Source organism: Phyllobates terribilis, unplaced genomic scaffold, assembly GCF_046119375.1.
Source record: "Phyllobates terribilis strain yellow unplaced genomic scaffold, ASM4611937v1 Scaffold_12__6_contigs__length_324123572, whole genome shotgun sequence".
Lineage (NCBI taxonomy): Eukaryota > Metazoa > Chordata > Amphibia > Anura > Dendrobatidae > Phyllobates > Phyllobates terribilis.
Genome location: NW_027362772.1, coordinates 38,764,872 through 38,787,886, shown reverse-complemented (window position 1 = coordinate 38,787,886; position 23,015 = coordinate 38,764,872). Strand labels below are relative to the sequence as shown.

Sequence of the window (23,015 nt, the reverse complement as noted above, 5' to 3'; positions counted from 1 at the left end):
TTCCTCCCACACTCCAAAGACAAACTGATAGGGAACTTAAATTGAGAACCCCAATGGGGTTCTCAATCAGTAATGATAATGTCTGTAAAGCGCTGTGGAATTAATGGCACTATATAAGTGAGTAAAATAAATAAATCTGTGCACATGATCATGTTTTTTCCTGACTGAATTTCATGTGCAGAAATAGAAGCAGCATGTTCATTCTTTGTGTGTTTTGGCCTACGTTTTTCCAATACAATGCATTGGTAAAAAAAAAAAAAAAAAATCACAAAAAACGCATCATACTGCATCAAAAACTGTGCAGCGTCTTTGATGCCAAGAGGTGAAGAACCTTTTGAAATGAGGCAGAAATTTACCCAATCAAATACTGATCGTGCGCACATAGCCTTATACACATGGAAACTCCCACAATGCTTTGCATTTGTATTTGTATTCACTATATAACACCAGAAGGCTCCTGGCTTGCCTTCGATAATGTCAGAGCAGATTCCCTGCTGCAAAGGGACCAGTGCAGGTAAGTGAATTTGTTCCATATAAACACTATTTAAACAGATTGTTATACATATATATTCTCCTTGGCACTGGTACATTGTTCCTAACCGGCAACAGAAATAGTAGAAAAAGTGCATTAGATGGCCAGCCTAATAGGAAAAGTAGGAGATAAGACGCATTCACGCAGACACTGTCAGACTAGACAAAGCCAGGTAGCACTACCAGGTTCTAAAACATAAAAAAATGATTGTACTTCTTCACACTCCCCTTTCCTTTATATTGTAGATAATTGATCATATGTATTTTCTTCTCTACAGACATTGGGGGCTGTCGTTGTGTTGAAGATAAGGATTATATTGTACATGCACCGCCTATAGTGACGGCACAAGTTGGACTCTGCGTTCACATCCCATGTAGATTTACCGTAGCCAGTAATATAAAAGTAGAGCCATTCAACAAAGGATTATGGAAAAAAGAAAAACCAAAAGAAGAGGTTGTGGCCTCTTCTGATGACCCATCAAGACAAATGTTCTTTACTGGAAAAATCACCGATAAAAACTGTTCCTTTTTAATTAACGATGTTCAGAAAAGTGATGAAAACAGTTATTATTTCCGATTTGAAGGATCGAAACTCTGGAGTTATAAATGTACTAAGCCGAAACTGACTGTGACAGGTAAATGAAAGAATCATAATTATTCATAGGTGAATTGATCTGTTTCTTATGCGTATTGTAAAGTCACCTATAATTAGGTTTCCCGGCAGTCCTATGGAAAACCAATGATATTGGCCAAGTAATAGACACATGTAAAACATTATATCATGGTGAAATCCCTTTATGCAAAATGTGATGAGCCAGACATTTATACAACTCATTTACCACCAGCGTGATATACTGTAGATATTATGGAGAATATTAAGAAGTTGGAAGTTGAGCAGAGAAAGTGGCAGAACTGCATTACTCTCATTTTGGGTCATGATCACATCTACGTTGTTCACGTCCATCGTAGAAGCGTTGAAAATGATGATGGACACCAACAGAAGAAAAAGCTCCGTATGCCGAATTGTTTCTTCTGCACTAAAAAACGAACACCAAAAAGAACCTCGACTGACCCCGGAATAATCAATGGGGTCCTTCTACTTCCATTTGCATCAGTTATGCAAAATATCAATTTGGCTCGTAAATTCAGTTTGTCAGTTCCTCTAAATAGAAGTGAGAAAAGAGCGTAAGGCTGCTTGATAATATTAGTGAGGAATCATAAGTATTATTATTAGTAGTAGTGATAGTAGCAGAATACATGAAGTAGATGCAGTAGTAGTAGGGGGGTAATAAGGAGACATTCCCACCATGAGTACTTGGTGAGTTGTTGGTGTATTTCTACATCTATTAGGTAAATTAGGTTACTTGCATTTTTTTATGGACAAATGTTTATTGACACAGTCATGTGTGGATCTCCGGAAACACACTAAAAATGGATATGTTTTTTCATCTGTGGATTTTCCTCATCTAATGCAAGTAGTAATGGTTGTACTAGTTATAGCATGAGTAGTACTTGTAGTAGTTGTGGCATTGGCAGTAGTGATAGCAACAATAGTAATAGTAGTGATAGTAGTAATGGTGGTTGTAATAGTAGTAGTTGTTGTAGCAATAGTAACATATGTGTGGTGTAAACTGCATATAGTGGTAGGAGTAATAATAGTATAGTAGTAGTGGGGATAATGATAGGAGTGGAAGTAACAGTATTGGTAGTAGTAGTGCTAGTAGTAAAGTACATGTAGTACATGTAGTAATAGTGGTGGGAGTTATAATAGTAGTAGTAGCTGAGGTAGTGGTACTTGTAGTAGCAGTATTGGTAGTAGTGGTAGTAGTAGCAAAGGTAGAGGGAGTTGGAGTAGTAGAGGTAGTGGGAGTTAGTAGTATTGTTAGTAGTTGTAGTATTGGTGGTATTAGGAGTAGGAGTAGAAGTATTGGTAATACTAGATGTAGTATTGATGGTAGTAGTAGCAGAGCTAGTGGGAGTAGGAGTAGCAGTAGTGGTAGTAGTAGTTGTAGTATTGGTGGTAGTAGTAGTTGTAGTAGCAGAGGTTCTGGAAGCAAGAGTAGCAGTATTGATAGTAGTAGTGGTAGTAGTAGCAGGGTAGTGGGAGTAGGAGTAGTAGAGTTAATGGGAGTAGGAGTAGCAATATTGTTAGTAGTTTTAGCATTGGTGGTAGTAGTAGTAGTTGTAGTAGCAGAGGTAGTGGGAGTAGGAGTAGGAGTATTGGTAGTAGTAGTTGTAGTATTGGTGGTAGTAGTAGTAGTAGCAGAGGTAGTGGCAGTAAGAGTAGCAGTATTGGTAGTAGTAGTTGTAGTATTGGTGGTAGTAGTAGTGGTAGTAGAAGTAGGAGTGGAAGTTGTAATGCACACGCCCGGGCTGAGCGGCGTGTGCGTGTGATTCCACTGGACCGTGCCGGAGAGTGAATGCCTGGAGGGGCGTAACTAGGTATTCACCCGATCCGACCAGGGTCGCACGACGGCATACGACGCCAGTGCACCAAGGAGGAACCGAGCAGAGGGACCAGGTGCTACTCCAGGACAGACCCCGGACACGGCTGTTGACCCACACAGGGGAATACAGGAACAGATTGGTTAGGCTGGCACACAGACTGGTGGGAATAGGCAGGCACGACTGGTATGCAGGCTGGCGGGTATGCAGGCAGGGGGGTACAGGCAAGCACGGTTAGAGTGCAGACAGGGAGGCACTAGCAGGTAGGAACACAGGCGGGATAGGACCCAGTACACACTGGGACTCAGGAACAGAACCACAGATGTGGCGGACAAACACAGCAGAGTGAGGCCGCCCAGAGAGGTGAGCGAGAGCAGGGCAGAACGAGATCACCTGGAGTGGTGAGCAAGAGTAGAGCAGGACGAGGCCGCCTGGAGCGGTGAGCAAGAGTAGAGCAGGACAATGCTGCCTGCAGCGATGAGCAAGAGTAGAGCAGGACAAAGCCACCTGCAGCGGTGAGCAAGAGTAGAGCAGGACAAGGTCGCCTGGAGCGGTGAGCAAAGGGTCAGAGCTGAGCGAGACTGCCGGAGCAGTGAGCAAGGAGTCAGAGCAGAGTGAGACTGCCGGGGCAGTGAGCAAAGGAGTCAGAGCAGAGCGAGACTGCCGGAGCAGTGAGCAAAGGAGTCAGAGCAGAGCGAGACTGCCGGAGCAGTGAGCAAAGGAGTCAGAGCAGAGCGAGACTGCCGGACCAGTGAGCAAAGGAGTCAGAGCAGAGCGAGACTGCCGGAGCAGTGAGCAAAGGAGTCAGAGCAGAGCGAGACTGCCGGAGCAGTGAGCAAAGGAGTCAGAGCAGGCTAGAACCGCCGGAGCGGTGAGCAAAGGCAGAGCAGGCTAGAACCGCCGGAGCGGTGAGGAAAGGCAGAGCAGGCTAGAACCGCCGGAGCGGTGAGCAAAGGCAGAGCAGGGGGGACAGGGCTCTGTACACACGGAACAGACAGGAAGGGAAAGGCAGAACCAGATACCCACAGGGTACTTGCAGTGAAGTAGCGAGTGGACCACAAACTCACAAACTGGAGTACAGTGACAACGAGCAGGAGTTAGGTACGAGTTCAGACTCGCAGAAAAAGGAAAGGTACGGACATAGATAAACACGGGAAACAGGCTAGAAGAGTATACAGACAAGAACAGACACAGTAGCAAGATACAGGAGCGGGTCTAGGTAGCAGCCCCTAGAAGGCGGGAGGAACAGGCTAGGAGCGTGATCAGACAGGACAGACAAGATACAGGAGCGGGTCTATGTAATCGGCCCCTAGAAGGCGGGAGGAACAGGCTAGGAGCGTGTTCAGACTAGATACAGGAGCGGGTCTAGGAATGCAGCCCCTAGAGGGCGGGAGGAACAGGCTAGGAGCGTGTTCAGACAGGCCTGGAAATACAGCCTCCAGGATAGGCAGACAAGAGAACACAGAAGGGACCTGGCACATTCAGAGTGCAAGAGCACACTAAATGAAACACAATGCTCAGGCAAGGGTTAATTGGAGCAGCTGGTTTAAATACCAGTTGACAGACAGCAATAGGCTGAGGACGCACAAGGGGTGTGCCTGCAGCAGGTACAAAAAGCAGGAAGTGATCGGGCGCCGCCCTTAAGCAGCAGCACACAGAAGCAAACAGACAGCATGGAGGGAAGCCAGAGAGACATTCTGGATTGGAGATCAAGTGCGCGCTCTTGCACAGTGGTAGATGGACCACTATGCAAGGACGCAGCCAGGTATGTTACAGTACCCCCCCCCTTACGCCCCCTCTTCTTCAGGCCTGCCAGAATGTTCCGCAGGGAATTCGAGGGCCAATCCTTCACTTCAAGGAGATCACTTCCACTGTCCACTGGAAAAACTGGTCTCCTCTGGGTAGCTAGGATGCTACCTCCCATCCAGCCACCCTTAGCAACAGATGAAATGGGTGGAGTACCAGGAACAGCACACAAGGAAGTCTCTCTCCATATATTTTCAGGTGGCACCCCAGAGGGTACAGGAGACAACTGGAAGTCCTCCACCGGGTTGGAGGGGAGCAGAGACTTGGGGGTAATCTCTGCTTCGAGGTACATCTTGTCAAGCTCACAGGAAGAAATAGACGGGTTATCAGGTACAGGGTGAGGAAAAGTCACTGTCTCTTTGTTATCTGGTGGTACCCCGGAGGATTCAGGAACCAACTGGAGGTCCTCCGCCGGGTCAGAAGAGTGCAGAGGCTCGGGGAAAACATCTGCTTCAGAGTACACTAGGTTGGACTCATGGGACGAAGCAGGCGAGGTATCGGGTGCCGAGTATAGGAAAGTCTCTGTCCATTCACCACCAGGTGGCACCCCGAAGGGTTCTGGAGACAACTGGAGGTCCTCCGCCTGGTCGGAGGGGTGTAGAGACTCATGAATAACCTCTGCTTCAGAGTACACTAGGTTAGACTCACTAGGCGAAGCGAGCGAGGTATCAGCTCCAGGATATAGGAAAGTCTCTGTCCATTCACCACCAGGTGGCACCCCGAAGGGTTCTGGAGACAACTGGAGGTCCTCCGCCTGGTCGGAGGGGTGTAGAGACTCGGGGGTAACCTCTGCTTCGGAGAAGACTAGGTTGGACTCACTGGACGAAGCGAGCAAGGTATCAGGTACAGAGTATAGGAGAGTCTCTGTCCATTCGCTACCAGGTAGCACCCCGAAGGGTTCAGTAGACAACTGGAAATCCTCCGCCTGATTGGAGGAGTGTAGAGACTCGGGGGTAACCTCTGCTTCGGAGAACACTAGGTCGGACTCACTGGACAAAGCGGGCGAGGTATCAGGTACAGAGTATAGGGAAGTCTCTCTCCAATTGTCATCAAGTGGTATCCCGGGGGATTCAGGAGGCAACAGGGGGTCCTCCGGTGTGGATTCTGGGTGGGCAGCAGTCTCTTCGGGCAGGAGAACTGGTGCACTACCCACGCACATTACCCGTTGGTGCTTCTCTGGGATACAGGGAGATGAAGCTTCAGTAGGGACTTCAAGGTTGGGGTCAGGAGGTCTCAGGGAGGACAGACCCTGGCGTGACGGCTTGCCTCTACGTCTAGCACGTCTGGACTGCCTCTTGAGGTTGGGAGAAGTATTACGGAGAGTGTAGTCACCCTGTGAGTATTCTGGGTGGGCAGTAGTCTCATTGGGCTGGAGGACTATTGCGCTACCCACACACATTACCCATCGGGGCTGCTCCGGGATATTGGGAAGTGAAGCTTCAGCAGGAGCCTCTGGGTTAGGATCATCGAAGACCATTAGAAAGGCCACCAGGAAGGCCATTATGTCCAGGACGATAGGATCCTGTGCGTCCCATAGGGGGGTGATCCAATTCAAGGCATCACCCGCTAGGTAAGACATCATGAATCCCACCTTAGCCCGATCTGTGGGAAAACTTAGAGGGTAGAACTTGAAGTGAAGCATGCATTGCTCCACAAATGCACGACTCTGTCTTGGATCCCCATAGTAACGTGGCGGATCCACAGGAACGAGTGCAGAAAGATCCATCTGGACGAATGCGTAATTCGCCTGGAACTCGGCTAAGGGAAAAAAGTTTTTTATTTATTTATTTTTAATGCACGTATTCGCTGGAAAACGTCTCAGAGAGCGGAAGCCGTGGGGCTCAACGGGAACCATGGCCTGAGCATGCTGTAATGCACACGCCCGGGCTGAGCGGCGTGTGCGTGTGATTCCACTGGACCGTGCCGGAGAGTGAATGCCTGGAGGGGCGTAACTAGGTATTCACCCGATCCGACCAGGGTCGCACGACGGCATATGACGCCAGTGCACCAAGGAGGAACCGAGCAGAGGGACCAGGTGCTACTCCAGGACAGAATCCGGACACGGCTGTTGACCCACACAGGGGAATACAGGAACAGACTGGTTAGGCCGGCACACAGACTGGTGGGAATAGACAGGCACGACTGGTATGCAGGCAGGCGGGTATGAAGGCAGGGGGGTACAGGCAAGCACGGCTAGAGTGCAGACAGGGAGGCACTAGCAGGTAGGAACACAGGCGGGATAGGACCCAGTACACACTGGGACTCAGGAACAGAACCACAGATGTGGCGGACAAACACAGCAGAGTGAGGCCGCCCAGAGAGGTGAGCGAGAGCAGGGCAGGACGAGACCGCCTGGAGCGGTGAGCAAGAGTAGAGCAGGACGAGGCCGTCTGGAGCAGTGAGCAAGAGTAGAGCAGGACAATGCCGCCTGCAGCGGTGAGCAAGAGTAGAGCAGGACAAGTCCGCCTGGAGCGGTGAGCAAGAGTAGAGCAGGACAAGGCCGCCTGGAGCGGTGAGCAAAGGGTCAGAGCTGAGCGAGACTGCCGGAGCAGTGAGCAAGGAGTCAGAGCAGAGTGAGACTGCCGGGGCAGTGAGCAAAGGAGTCAGAGCAGAGCGAGACTGCCGGAGCAGTGAGCAAAGGGGTCAGAGCAGAGCGAGACTGCCGGAGCAGTGAGCAAAGGAGTCAGAGCAGAGCGAGACTGCCGGAGCAGTGAGCAAAGGAGTCAGAGCAGAGCGAGACTGCCGGAGCAGTGAGCAAAGGAGTCAGAGCAGAGCGAGACTGCCGGAGCAGTGAGCAAAGGAGTCAGAGCAGAGCGAGACTGCCGGAGCAGTGAGCAAAGGAGTCAGAGCAGAGCGAGACTGCCGGAGCAGTGATCAAAGGAGTCAGAGCAGAGCGAGACTGCCGGAGCAGTGAGCAAAGGAGTCAGAGCAGAGCTAGACTGCCGGAGCAGTGAGCAAAGGAGTCAGAGCAGAGCGAAACTGCCGGAGCAGTGAGCAAAGGAGTCAGAGCAGAGCGAGACTGCCGGAGCAGTGAGCAAAGGAGTCAGAGCAGAGCGAGACTGCTGGAGCAGTGAGCAAAGGAGTCAGAGCAGAGCGAAACTGCCGGAGCAGTGAGCAAAGGAGTCAGAGCAGAGCGAGACTGCCGGAGCAGTGAGCAAAGGAGTCAGAGCAGAGCGAGACTGCTGGAGCAGTGAGCAAAGGAGTCAGAGCAGAGCGAGACTGCCGGAGCAGTGAGCAAAGGAGTCAGAGCAGAGCGAGACTGCCGGAGCAGTGAGCAAAGGAGTCAGAGCAGAGCGAGACTGCCGGAGCAGTGAGCAAAGGAGTCAGAGCAGAGCGAGACTGCTGGAGCAGTGAGCAAAGGAGTCAGAGCAGAGCGAGACTGCCGGAGCAGTGAGCAAAGGAGTCAGAGCAGGCTAGAACCGCCGGAGCAGTGAGCAAAGGAGTCAGAGCAGGCTAGAACCGCCGGAGCGGTGAGCAAAGGAGTCAGAGCAGGCTAGAACCGCCGGAGCAGTGAGCAAAGGAGTCAGAGCAGAGCGAGACTGCCGGACCAGTGAGCAAAGGAGTCAGAGCAGGCTAGAACCGCCGGAGCGGTGAGCAAAGGAGTCAGAGCAGGCTAGAACCGCCGGAGCGGTGAGCAAAGGCAGAGCAGGGTAGAACCGCCGGAGCGGTGAGCAAAGGCAGAGCAGGCTAGAACCGCCGGACCGGTGAGCAAAGGCAGAGCAGGCTAGAACCGCCGGAGCGGTGAGCAAAGGCAGAGCAGGCTAGAACCGCCGGAGCGGTGAGCAAAGGCAGAGCAGGCAAGAACCGCCAGAGCGGTGAGCAAAGGCAGAGCAGGCTAGAACCGCCGGAGGGGTGAGCAAAGGCAGAGCAGGCTAGAATCGCCGGAGCGGTGAACAAAGGCAGAGCAGGCTAGAACCGCCGGAGAGGTGAGCAAAGGCAGAGCAGGCTAGAACCGCCGGAGCGGTGAGCAAAGGCAGAGCAGGCTAGAACCGCCGGAGCGGTGAGCAAAGGCAGAGCAGGCTAGAACCACCGGAGTGGTGAGCAAAGCAGAGCAGGCTAGAACCGCCGGAGCAGTGAGCAAAGGCAGAGCAGGCTAGAACCGCCAGAGCGGTGAGCAAAGGCAGAGCAGGCTAGAACCGCCGGAGCAGTGAGCAAAGGCAGAGCAGGCTAGAACCGCCAGAGCGGTGAGCAAAGGCAGAGCAGGCTAGAACCGCCAGAGCGGTGAGCAAAGGCAGAGCAGGCTAGAACCGCCGTAGCGGTGAGCAAAGGCAGAGCAGGCTAGAACCGCCGTAGCGGTGAGCAAAGGCAGAGCAGGCTAGAACCGCCGGAGCGGTGAGCAAAGGCAAAGCAGGGTAGAACAGCCGGAGCGGTGAGCAAAGGCAGAGCAGGCTAGAACCGCCGGAGCGGTGAGCAAAGGCAGAGCAGGCTAGAACCGCCGGAGCGGTGAGCAAAGACAGAGCAGGCTAGAACCGCCGGAGTGGTGCGCAAAGGCAGAGCAGGCTGCAACCGCTGGAGCGGTGAGCAAAGGCAGAGCAGGCTACAACCGCCGGAGCGGTGAGCAAAGGCAGAGCAGGCTAGAATCGCCGGAGCGGTGAGCAAAGGCAGAGCAGGCTGGAACCGCCGAAGCGGTGAGCAAAGGCAGAGCAGGCTAGAACCGCCGGAGCGGTGAGCAAAGGCATAGCAGGCTACAACAGCCGGAGCAGTGAGCAAAGCTAGAGCAGGCTACAACCGCCGGAGCGGTGAGCAAAGGCAGAGCAGGCTAGAACCGCCGGAGCGGTGAGCAAAGGCAGAGCAGGCTAGAACCGCCGGAGCGGTGAGCAAAGGCAGAGCAGGCTAGAACCGCCGGAGCGGTGAGCAAAGGCAGAGCAGGCTAGAACCGCCGGAGCGGTGAGCAAAGGCAGAGCAGGCTAGAACCGTCGGAGCGGTGAGCAAAGGCAGAGCAGGGGGGACAGGGCTCTTTACACATGGAACAGACAGGAAGGGAAAGGCAGAACCAGATACCCACAGGGTACTTGCAGTGAAGTAGCGAGTGGACCAAAAACTCACAAACGGAAGTACAGTGACAACGAGCAGGAGTTAGGTACGAGTTCAGACTCGCAGAAAAAGGAAAGGTACGGACATAGAGAAACACGGGAAACAGGCTAGAAGAGTATACAGACAAGAACAGACACAGTAGCAAGATACAGGAGCGGGTCTAGGTAGCAGTCCCTAGAAGGCGGGAGGAACAGGCTAGGAGCGTGTTCAGACAGGACAGACAAGATACAGGAGCGGGTCTAGGTAATCGGCCCCTAGAAGGCGGGAGGAACAGGCTAGGAGCGTGTTCAGACAGGACAGACTAGATACAGGAGCGGGTCTAGGAATGCAGCCCCTAGAGGGCGGGAGGAACAGGCTAGGAGCGTGTTCAGACAGGCCTGGAAATACAGCCTCCAGGATAGGCAGACAAGGGAACACAGAAGGGACCTGGCACATTCAGAGTGCAAGAGCACACTAAATGAAACACAATGCTCAGGCAAGGGTTAATTGGAGCAGCTGGGTTAAATACCAGGTGACAGACAGCAATAGGCTGAGGACGCACAAGGGGTGTGCCTGCAGCAGGTACAAAAAGCAGGAAGTGATCGGGCGCCGCCCTTAAGCAGCAGCACACAGAAGCAAACAGACAGCATGGAGGGAAGCCAGAGAGACATTCTGGATTGGAGATCAAGTGCGCGCTCTTGCACAGTGGGAGATGGACCACTATGCAAGGACGCCGCCAGGTATGTTACAGAAGTATTGGTAGTTGTAGTATCGATGGTGGTAGTATTAACAGAGATAGTGGGAGTAGGAGTAGGAATAGCTGTATTGGTGGTAGTAGTAGTAGCAGAGGTAGTGTGAATAGGAGTAAGAATATTGGTATTAGTAGTTGTAGTATTGGTGGTAGTAGTAGCTGTAGTAGCAGAGGTAGTGGGAGTAAGAATAGCAGTATTGGTAGTAGTAGCTGTAGTATTGGAGGTAGTAGTAGTAATAGCAGCAGAGGTAGTGCTAGTAGGAGTAGAAGTATTGGTAGTAGTAGTAGTTGTACTATTTGTGGTAGTAGTAGTAGTAGTAACAGGGGTAGTGCTAGTAGGAGTAGAAATAGTAGTAGTAGTAACATGTAGTGCTAGTAGAAGTAGTAGTAATAGTAGTAGTTGTAAAGTTTGTGGTAGTAGTAGTAGCAGTAACAGGTGTAGTGCTAGTAGGAATAGAAGTATTGGTAGTAGTAATAGTAATAGAGGTAGTATTAGTAGGAGTAAAAGTATTGGTAGTAGTAGTTGTAGTATTTGTGGTAGTAGTAGTAACAGAGGTAGTGGGAGTAGGAGTAGCAGTATTGGTAGTAGTTGTAGTATTGGTGGTAGTAGTGGTAGTAGGAGTAACAGTATTTGTAGTAGTTGTAGTATTGGTGGTAGTAGTAGTAGAGTGCATGTAGTAATAGTGGTAGGAATAGTAGTAGTCATAAGTACATGTAGTCGTGGTAATATAGGGTGTAGTAATAGTAATGAATATCAGAGCAGTGCAAAAGCAATTGTAGTAGTAATTGGTTGTAGTGTTAGTAGAGTGCAAATAGTAGTAGCAGTAGCAGTAGTAGTAACTGTAGTCATAGCATAGTACAAGTTGTAGTAATAGTAGTGGTAGTAGTTGTAAAGTACACATAATAGTTGTAGTAGAGGGGTAGTATGTTAGTTATGGAAGAAGTATAAGCAGTGACTGCCGTACTAGTATTCAAAGTAGCCTCAAAATAGTTATACCATTAGAATTGCAATAGAATTAATACTACAAGTAGTGTTGAGCCACCCCCGTAGTGTTCGGGTTCGGTTCGTGGAACACCGGGATGTTCGAGGAACTGTTCGTCGAACTGTTCGTCGAACACCTTAGAACACCGTCGAACACCGTTAAAACCAATGGCAGGCAAACAAAAACACATAGAAACACATAGAAAACACCTGCAAAGGTGTCCAAAAGCTGACAAACTGCTCAGAAGACACTCTCTTTAAAAAAGCCGGCCGGCAAATTCAGCAGCGGCATACACCGGTACCCGACAATTTAGACAAGAAGGAATAGAGCATCACACATAGATTAGATAGATAGAAACATGTCAGTCACACATATAAGAAGCACAGTGACAGTGTTGGTTACTGCACTTGTCATTTAGTGTAAAGGATTTATTAAAAAAAATATTAGTGTTTTCATGCACCGTCTCTTTAAAAAAGCCGGCCGGCAATTCAGCATCTGTACCCAACAATTTATAACAGACAGAATAGAGCATCACACATAGATTAGATAGATAGAAACATGTCAGTCACATATATATGAAGTACAGTGACAGTGTTGCTTACTGTACTTGTCATTTAGTGTAAAGGATTTATTTAAAAAAATAATAGTGTTTTCATGCACTGTCTCTTTAAAAAAGCCGGCCGGCAATTCAGCAGCGGTACCCGACAATTTAGAACAGAAAGATAGAGCATCACACATAGATTAGATAGATAGAAACATGTCAGTCACATATATATGAAGTACAGTGATAGTGTTGGTTACTGTACTTGTCATTTAGTATTAAAATAAAGGATTTATTATTAAAAAAATTGGCGTGGGGTTCCCCTTAATTTTAGGCTCTAGCGGCGGTTAAGCAGACGGCTGGGGCAGATGTTTGAAGCCTGGGAAGGGGGTAATACCCACGGAGCTTCCCAGGCTACTAATATCAGCCTCCAGCTGAATACATAGCCTTTACTAGCTATTAAAATGGGGGACCCCCCCAAAAAAATGACGTGGGTCCCCCCTAATTTAATAGCTAGCAAAGGCTAGGCAGACAGCTGGGGGCTGATATTAATAGCCCAGGAAGGGAGCCATGAATATTGGCCCCCTCCCAGGCTAGAAACACCAGCCGTCAGCCGCCCCAGAAATGGCGCATTCATAGGATGCGCCAATTCTGGCACTTAGCCTCGCTCTTCCACGCTGCCCTGGTGCGGTGGCAGGGGGTAATAGGGTTGGGGTTGATGTCAGCTTATAATGCCAGCTGACATCAAGCCCAGGTTAGTAATGGAGAGGCGTCTATAAGACACCCCCATTACTAACCCCATAGTCAAAGTTAAAAAAAACACAAACACCCAGAATAAAGTCCTTTAATTGAAATAAAGACACAATCCTTTATTGTTCTAAATTAAACCATACTTACCATCACGCCCATTCCAGCTGAAGCCAACGATCTCCTGCAATAAAAGAAAAATAATAAAGCAACCTCATCCTTACCTTTCCATGGTTCCCACGACAGCTTCAGCTCTGCTACATCGAGATGACAGGCTGGACCGCAGCAGAACGCTGCCATCCAGCCTGTCATCCCGCAGACACTGAGAAGCGCAGGCTTGCTTGCGCTGCTCAGCGTCTCTCTGTGACGACATCCAGATGAGCCGAGTTCATGTCCAATGAACTCGGCTCATCTCATGCACGTCACTGACAGCGTGGGAGTATTCTCCTGCACTCAGCACTTCAGCGTGAGAATTTTCCCACGCTGTCAGTGACGTGCATGAGGTGAGCCGAGTTCATTGGACATGACCTCGGCTCATCTGGATGCCGTCACAGCGAGACAGTGAGGAGCGCAAGCATGCCTGCGCTTCTCAGTGTCTGCGGGATGACAGACTGGATGGCAGCGTTCTGCTGCGGTCCAGCCAGTCATCTCGATGTAGCAGAGCTGAAGCTGTCGTGGGAACCATGGAAAGGTAAGGATGAGGTTGCTTTATTATTTTTCTTTTATTGCAGGAGATCGTTGGCTTCAGCTGGAATGGGTGTGATGGTAAGTATGGTTTAATTTAGAACAATAAAGAATTGTGTCTTTATTTCAATTAAAGGACTTTATTCTGGGTGTTGTGTTTTTTTTAAATACTTTACTAGAAATTCATGGTGGTCATGTCTAATACTGGCGTGACCCCATGAATTTTGGGCTTGGGGCCAGCTGATAATACCAAGCTGGCCCTAACCCCTTTATTACCCAGTGAGCCACCGCACCAGGGCCCTGGATGAGTTGGGTACAGCGCCAGAAGATGGCGCTTCTATGAACGCGCCATTTTCCGGGGTGGCTGCGGACTGCAATTTGTAGCGGGGGGGGGGCCCAGAAAGCTTGGGCCTCCCTGCGCTGCAGATTCCAGCCCCCAGCTGCCTAGTTGTACCTGGCTGGACACAAAAATAGGGCGAAGCCCCACGTACTTTTTTTTTAATTATTTCATGAAATTCATGAAATAATTAAGAAAAAAAGGCCTTCCCTATATTGTTGTGTCCGGCCAGGTACAAATAGGCAGCTGGTGGATGGGGGCAGCCCGTTCCTGCCTGCTGTACCTGGCTGGACACAAATATAGTGCGAAGCCCCACTTCAATTTTTTTTAATTATTTCTTGAAATTCATGAAATAATTAAGAAAAAAAGGGCTTCCCTATATTGTTGTGTCCGGCCAGGTACAAATAGGCAGCTGGTGGTTGGGGGCAGCCCGTTCCTGCCTGCTGTACCTGGCTGGACACAAATATAGTGCGAAGCCCCACTTCAATTTTTTTTAATTATTTCATGAAATAATTAAGAAAAAAAGGGCTTCCCTGTATTGTTGTGTCCGGCCAGGTACAAATAGGCAGCTGGTGGATGGGGGCAGCCCGTTCCTGCCTGCTGTACCTGGCTGGACACAAATATAGTGCGAAGCCCCACTTCAATTTTTTTAAATTATTTCAGGAAATTCATGAAATAATTAAAAAAAAATTGATGTGGGGCTTCGCCCTATATTTGTGTCCAGCCAGGTACAGCAGGCAGGAACGGGCTGCCCCCAACCACCAGCTGCCTATTTGTACCTGGCCGGACACAACAATATAGGGAAGCCCTTTTTTTCTTAATTATTTCATGAAATAATTTAAAGAAAATTGACGTGGGGCTTCGCCCTGTTTTTGTGTCCAGCCAGGTACAACTAGGCAGCTGGGGGCTGGAATCCGCAGCGCAGGGAGGCCCAAGCTTTCTGGGCCACCCCCGCTGCAAATTGCAGTCCGCAGCCACCCCGGAAAATGGCGCGTTCATAGAAGCGCCATCTTCTGGCGCTGTACCCAACTCATCCAGGGCCCTGATGCGGTGGCTCACTGGGTAATAAAGGGGTTAGGGCCAGCTTGGCATTATCAGCTGGCCCTAAGCCCGAAATTCATGGGGTCACGCCAATATTAGACATGACCACCATGAATTTCTAGTAAAGTATTTAAAAAAAACACAACACCCAGAAAAAAGTCCTTTAATTGAAATAAACACACAATTCTTTATTGTTCTAAATTAAACCATACTTACCATCACGCCCATTCCAGCTGAAGCCAACGATCTCCTGAAATAAAAGAAAAATAATAAAGCAACATCATCCTTACCTTTCCATGGTTCCCATGACAGCTTCAGCTCTGCTACATCGAGATGACAGGCTGGACCGCAGCAGAACGCTGCCATCCAGCCTCTCATCCCGCAGACACTGAGAAGCGCAGGCTTACTTGCGCTCCACAGTGTCTCTCTGTGAGGGCATCCAGATGAGCCGAGTTAATGTCCAATGAACTCGGCTCACCTCATGCACGTCACTGACAGCGTGGGAAAATTCTCCTGCACTCACCGCTTCAGCGTGGGAGAATTCTCACACTGAAGCGCTGAGTGCAGGAGAATTCTCCCACGCTGTCAGTGACGTGCAGGAGGTGAGCTGAGTTCATTGGACATGAGCTCACCTTATGCACGTCACTGACAGCGTGGGAAAATTCTCCTGCACTCAGCGCTTCAGCGTGAGAATTCTCCCGCTGAAGCGCTGAGTGCAGGAGAATTCTCCCACGCTGTCAGTGACGTGCAGGAGGTGAGCTGAGTTCATTGGACATGAGCTCACCTTATGCACGTCACTGACAGCGTGGGAGAATTCTCCTGCACTCAGCGCTTCAGCGGGAGAATTCTCACGCTGAAGCGCTGAGTGCAGGAGAATTTTCCCACGCTGTCAGTGACGTGCATGAGGTGAGCCGAGTTCATTGGACATGAACTCGGCTCATCTGGATGTCGTCACAGAGAGACGCTGAGCAGCGCAAGTAAGCCTGCGCTTCTCAGTGTCTGCGGGATGAGAGGCTGGATGGCAGCGTTCTGCTGCGGTCCAGCCTGTCATCTCGATGTAGCAGAGCTGAAGCTGTCGTGGGAACCATGGAAAGGTAAGGATGAGGTTGCTTTATTATTTTTCTTTTATTGCAGGAGATCGTTGGCTTCAGCTGGAATGGGCGTGACGGTAAGTATGGTTTAATTTAGAACAATAAAGGATTGTGTCTTTATTTCAATTAAAGGACTTTATTCTGGGTGTTTGTGTTTTTTTTAACTTTGACTATGGGGTTAGTAATGGGGGTGTCTTATAGACGCCTCTCCATTACTAACCTGGGCTTGATGTCAGCTGGCATTATAAGCTGACATCAACCCCAACCCTATTACCCCCTGCCACCGCACCAGGGCAGCGTGGAAGAGCGAGGCTAAGTGCCAGAATTGGCGCATCCTATGAATGCGCCATTTCTGGGGCGGCTGACGGCTGGTGTTTCTAGCCTGGGAGGGGGCCAATATTCATGGCTCCCTTCCTGGGCTATTAATATCAGCCCCCAGCTGTCTGCCTAGCCTTTGCTAGCTATTAAATTAGGGGGGACCCCACGTCATTTTTTTTGGGGGGTCCCCCATTTTAATAGCTAGTAAAGGCTATGTATTCAGCTGGGGGCTGATATTAGTAGCCTGGGAAGCTCCGTGGGTATTACCCCCTTCCCAGGCTTCAAACATCTGCCCCAGCCGTCTGCTTAACCTCCGCTAGAGCCTAAAATTAAGGGGAACCCCACGCCAATTTTTTTAATAATAAATCCTTTATTTTAATACTAAATGACAAGTACAGTAACCAACACTATCACTGTACTTCATATATATGTGACTGACATGTTTCTATCTATCTAATCTATGTGTGAAGCTCTATTCTGTCTGTTATAAATTGTCGGGTACAGATGCTGAATTGGCGGCCGGCGTTTTTAAAGAGACGGTGCATGAAAACACTATTATTTTTTTTGATAAATCCTTTACGCTAAATGACAAGTACAGTAACCAGCACTGTCACTGTACTTCGTATATATGTGGCTGACATGTTTATATCTATCTAATCTATGTGTGAAGCTCTATTCTTTCGGTTCTAAATTGTCGGGTACCGGTGTATGCCGCTGCTGAATTGCCGGCTTTTCATGTTTCACTGTGAGCACTGTTCCCATCGATTTGGGCAATCACTGTAATGCCACAACCACCATGGCTGTGGCATTACAGTGAGTGGCAGACAATCCCTGCATGATTGGTGCTCTAAATAGCGCCAGACATGCAGGACACGCTTTTGGTGCACGAACAGTTATCGAACATAACCTCGAACAGCCGAATTTTTTGCAAATCGTTCGGGTTCGTCGAACAACTCGAACACCGCCCAAAACAGCTCGAATTTGAGATTGGCGAACAGTTCTAGTCGAACACCGCTCATCTCTAACTACAAGTAACAATCAAATTTTCATATCAGGCAATGGAAAATCCTCTAAGTAATAGTGATTTAGAGCCAGATGTACATTATGTAGAGCTGCTCTCAGTAGAGCTAGCAGTAGTAAGGGGAGAAGCATTATTACCTCTAGAGTAGTAGTAGTGTTGCTGAGTTAGTAAAGTAACAGTAGCGTTATCGCAGTCATAGTCCGGATGCTGTAGCATTGGTGCTAATAGTAGCTGCTATGGTACTAATGGAAAGAGTATAGTTCAATTGTGCAGTTGGGGTGGTAGTTTGCTAGTTTCATCAGTGCTAATGGAGAAGCAGCAGTAATCGTAGTACATTTGTAATAGTAACAGTATTAATAGTCGTACATTAGTAGTAGTGTTACTGATGCGCCCCCTGGGCCAGTGCTGTTTGGGGATACCCGGAACCGGATCAGATGGGGGTTGTAGTCTCCGAGTGGCGGCGACCCGGTCCGTGCCCAGGGTGTCAAACTCAGTGTGCGGCAGTCTTTGCAGATGTTGTTAGATGTTCTTAGTGTCGACTACGCCACCCGTTGATTTGCGGTCAAAAGGGCCGCCGCTGCAGAAGGGTCCGCTGAGGCTGGTGGTATGTGTGCAGCTGTGGTAGTATAACCCCCAACGGGAGGGGTATAGCCTCAGGGGGTCAGATGTAGAGGATGGTGGTTGTGAAGGTGCAGGAGAGTTAAGCAAAAAGACTCAGAGTCGGGCTGTGCAGTTCAGGGGTTTTTACTTACTGATGTTCCTTTTGGTCACTCCGGCCTTGAGCGACCACCCGAGCCGTGCTGCGTCCACCAGGTCCTGGACTCGGCCAACCCCCAAGCAATTCTGGAGCGTGGTCCTGAGCTCCTTTCTGACTTTCCTTTCTACTGGCCATTCCCACCAGGGATCCACTTATGTCCGGCTCCCTCGGGTCTCTTGTTGGTTGGACCCCTTCTGGGTCCCCTGTCCCTATGCTCGGTGTGCCTTCCTAGTGGATTTGGTGAGGGTCGGGGCAGATCCTGTCCACGACCTCCGGTTCCTGGCTAAGGTGTGCTTTAGCCTCTGCCAGCTTGGGATCCGGTACCCTTGTGCGCCAACCCTTCACCCTTTTGTCCTTATTCTGGGATCTTGGGGTTCTTTCTTCTACCCCTCTCTGGGTCCTTCTTTTCTCCTCTCTCTCTCTGCAGACTTGGCCTTGGAGCTGGGCCCAGCCGGAGCCACAGCTCCCTGTCAGCCCTTCTGGCTGAGCTCTTTGCTCTGCTCCTCTGACTCTACAAAAGACCCTGTACTAAGATGGTGCCCACCTTATATACTCCCTCTATGTGTGAGCTCAGGTGACCAGCACCCAATGAGCTCCTAGCCTTACCCAGACTGCTCCCCCTATCTGCCCCTACACTACTGGGATGTTCCACCCCCCCTCCCACTCCAGCCAGGGACAGACACTGTCGTACCTGCACATAAACTGGTGGGAGTACCGTCGATCTGTCCCCCGGAAATGGGATGTATGTAGTGTATGCAGCTAACTGAGCTCAGTTCCACACTCCATCCTTACCCGGGAGTGGAATACCACACCTCTGGCTTGAGGTGTAATACCCCTGTAGCAGCCGAATCCTCAGGGTGCTACATTACCAGTCACAGGATATTGTAGTAGTAGTAGTGTAAGGGCTCATGCACACGTCAGTTTTTCATGGACTACTGTGATCAGAGTTTTTCATGGATAGCTCGTGTAACTCTGAAAGCCTATGGGGCTGGTCACATTTATGATTTTTTGCTAGTCGAGTGGTCCATGCAAAATCTCGGAGGCCTGTCCAATTGTCATCTGTTTTTCATAGACTGAGCAGTTAGAAAAGGCGAAGAAACTTTTTTTTTCTCGTCAGTGAAAAACTGGTGAAACTCGGGCCATACTCTGATCAAAAGCACTTATGAAATGGAGACCGATTTTCTTGTAAGAGAAAATAACTGATGTGTGAATGAGGCCCAGACATTTTAGCATCAGTGCAGTAGTTGTAGTGGTGGTGATTGTACTATTGTACCAGTAAAGTCCAGTATTAGAAGCTCCATCTTTGGCCCTTTAGGCTGTGTGCCCACGTAGCATTTTTCAAGCGTATATGCTGCGGAATTTCCGCAGCGTAAACGCTTGAAAAACGCATGTATATCCGCACCCCATGGTCCCCAATGGGATTCCGCAAGTTCTATGCACATGCTGTGGATTTTTCCGCAGCGTTTATTCCGCGTTCAAAAATCCGCAGCATGTCATTTAATTTTGCGTTTCCGCAAGCGAAATTGCCTTTGTCCAATGCATAAAAAACGCAAGGCAATTCCGCATGTGGAAAACGCGTGATAAACGCGCGAAAAATGCGCGATAAACGCGTGCGGAATTCTGCATGCGTTTTTCCGGGAGAGGACTTGCATTTATGCAGCAGAAATTTTCTGCTTCATAAATGCAACGTGGGCACATAGCCTTAGACATATTACTACTGAGGCAATGCTACAACTTTATTGGAAAAATCCAATGAGTTAACACTTTTTCTACAATTCTTTTTAGATTTAACAGACAAACCTGAGATATCTGTGGGGACGTTGGTGGCCGGTAAAGAGGCCACAGCCACCTGCAGAAGTCCTGGTGTGTGCGCTGGGAAGGCTCCTGACTTCATATGGACTGGACAAGCTGGAAATACATCAAATTATAACAATTCTTACCCAAATCGCACCAGAATTTACTTCTCTAACTTCAAGTTCACACCTTCAAGGAACGACAATGGGAAACCACTGGTGTGTAGAGTCGCCTTTCTCTCAAACACAGCAGTCACAGAACAGACCATGAAACTAAATGTTGAGTGTAAGTTTCTATAAAGTTTTACTCCTGTGTCTTCATTGGCAACGTACATTTTCTTGGAACTCGCTAATAAAGAGTATCAATCGTATTTAGGCTGCATGCCCATGATGCGGTTTTTATACGTTTCCGCTGTGTAATTTACGCCATGGAAACGCTTAAACAACGCTTGGTGCAAGGTCTGTAATGTTCCCCAATGATAATTTCCGCTGCGGATTGTCATTGCTGAAAAATCCGCAGCACTACCATTAATTGCGGAATCTCGGTGAAATTGCCACCATTGACTTGCATTGAACCGCATAACATCCGCATGCATGCGGATGTTATGCGGTTCAATGCGCGGATGGCACCCGAGTCTGGAGAAGAGGAGACGCTCATCCGACACGGGTACTATTAGCAAAAAAAGAATAAAAACATAAAAAATAAAAAAAATCATTATACTTACTTCTCCGATGGCCCCTGGTCTCCTTCTCCAGTTGCGTCCTCTGTCCTTGGCGTCCCGCGGTGTTCTGAAAGGACCTGCGCTGACGTCATTTAGCCATGTGATGGGCACGCAACCGCTGACGTCGGCGGTCGCGTGACCTGTCAGCTGACTACATGACGTCAGCGCAGGTCCTTTCAGAACACCGCGGGACGCCGAGGACAGAGGACCCAACCGGAGAAGGAGACCGGGGGCCACCGGAGAGGTAAGTATAATGTTTTTTTTTATTTTTTAAGTTTTAATTCGTTTTTCTTTTACTGTTGATGCTGCATTTGAAACAGCATAAGTTGGTCACACAATATAAATCAAGTGTGACCAACTTGTCAAGCACTTTTCCAAGTGATGCTCAAAATCGCTTGCAAAAGCGCTTGAAAAAACGCATGTGGAAATGCATGCAAAAACGCTTGAAAAACGCTTCTCCCTGGCAGAAAAAACGCATGTAAAATCCGCATGTGTTTTTTCTGCCAAGGAGATCCAGAAACGTTCAGGAAAATTTCTGCATAATTTCTGCATCGTGGGCACACAGCCTAATAGTGAAAAGGGTAACACATTTGAATACAAATGTAAGTTTCACTTCGTGTTCTTAAAGGCAATGTGTCACCAGAAAATGACCAAACAACTGGAAAAGTTTTTATGTTAATTGCATTTAAAAAAAATTGAGCAATTTTTAATATCACAGTTGTGAAGACCTGGGGTCTTCCGTGGGCATAATGCTACTCAGACAACACAGGGTGAGGGTAAAACAGCGTGGCAATACTTTATTGAATCACAAAGTAGACAATAAACATGTAGAACAGTCCTAGAAAATACCCAAGATGGTACAACATTACAGTCTCACCCTTTTTTCTCCGCCTGACTGGGATTGAACAGCTGCAACTTTGGAGACTTCCAGGGCTGACTACCTCAACCAGTGGCCCCCCGCTTCTGGTGGGCCCCCACAGAGAGAAGGAAGCGGCAAGCTTAGGAAGCTAGCGGTCCATCGAGGTACAAGGCCAGGTGACCGAGAGTCCCACCCTGGCCTCTCCAAGAGTTTCCATGGGGCCAGATGACCGGTGGGTCCCAATCTGGCTTCTCTGAATGTTTCCATGGGTTCTAGGTGACTGGTGGGCCCCTCCTAGCAACCCCAAAACAACATATCCACTGGGAAAGGTGACTTCTTCGTCCTCTCCTGTACTCCCCAAAATGTATCCATGTCTCTCTGATGGTTACTGGAGCAGATCCAAATCTTTCCAGTCAGGGCCGATACCCTTAGACTAGAATCATGTAGAATACAAATCTGTGTCTCTTTGGATGCCATGTAATCCATCTACTTTCCGGAAGGATGTTTCTCATTCTCCTTGTAAAGTCTTTCTGAATCTCTGTCCCAAGACTGACTGCTACAGAAGCATATCTCCTTTTTAAATACACATCCACAGGTCAAGGGGGTTTTGGAGGGCAGCCTCACATGGCTCAGCTCTCATTGTTTTGAGATAATCAATTTACATAGTTGGTATACAGTGGGCTCTTTAAAGCAACATTCATCTGGCTTTTAGTACAATTAGCATTTTAGCAAACAACATTGTTTCCAACCCCAAAAGGAGATAACAATCATGGTTATACAAATACTGGTCTGTTCTTATTGACCAGACACAAATACTCAGATAATATGATATTTCTATTGGATTAACAAATCTAAACCTCTGGCTTATTAAGATTTTACTTTATCTTCACAACAATCTGTATTAAAAATGAGCAGTCTTGCAGTTTTCACATTGAACATTGGTTCTATTTTAGACTCATGCTTTCTTTTCAGGAAATACACATTTGTTTCCTGAAAAATAAATATGTATTAGCTAAACAGTAATTAGTATTAACATAAAATACATATTAGCTGCAATAGATGGTCGCAGACTGTTTTTTTTGCATTGAAACATCTAGTGAGTGTGCAAAGGTCACTGTAAACAGAGGGGAGTGAGCTGTGACATCACCTATTTGTGAATGGTGGATCCTGTGTTATCTACTGTATATAGATGTGTTATCAGTCATTGTACAGGAGGAGAAGGAGGTGAGCTGTGACATCACCTATTGTGAATGGTGGATCCTGTGTTATCTACTGTATATAGAGGTGTTAGTCATTGTATAGGAGGAGGTGAGCTGTAATATCACCTATTGTGAATGGTGGATCCTGTGTTATCTACTGTATATAGAGGTGTTATCAGTCATTGAACAGGAGGAGGTGAGCTGTGACATCACTTAATATGAATGATGAATCCTGTGTTATCTACTGTATATAGAGGTGTTATCAGCCATTGTACAGGAGGAGGAGGTGAGCTGTAACATCACTCATTGTGATTGGCGAATCCTTTGCTATCAGTTGTGTATAAAGGTGTTATCTATCATTGTACAGGTGGAGGAG

General features: G+C 48.5%; 1 protein-coding gene across 2 annotated transcripts in view; it reads left to right on the top strand.

Moving 5' to 3' along the window:
• The window catches only part of LOC141172005 (sialic acid-binding Ig-like lectin 13), a 157,054-nt gene that overhangs the window by 71,892 nt on the left and 62,147 nt on the right, over positions 1–23,015 (top strand). Inside the window, exons 3-4 of one of the 2 annotated variants that reach the window (XM_073655768.1) lie at positions 810–1,166; positions 19,852–20,145. In XM_073655768.1, the coding sequence (XP_073511869.1) occupies positions 810–1,166; positions 19,852–20,145 (651 nt within the window). The remainder of the gene's footprint in view (positions 1–809; positions 1,167–19,851; positions 20,146–23,015) is intronic. The other variant, XM_073655769.1, reaches the window with a different exon arrangement.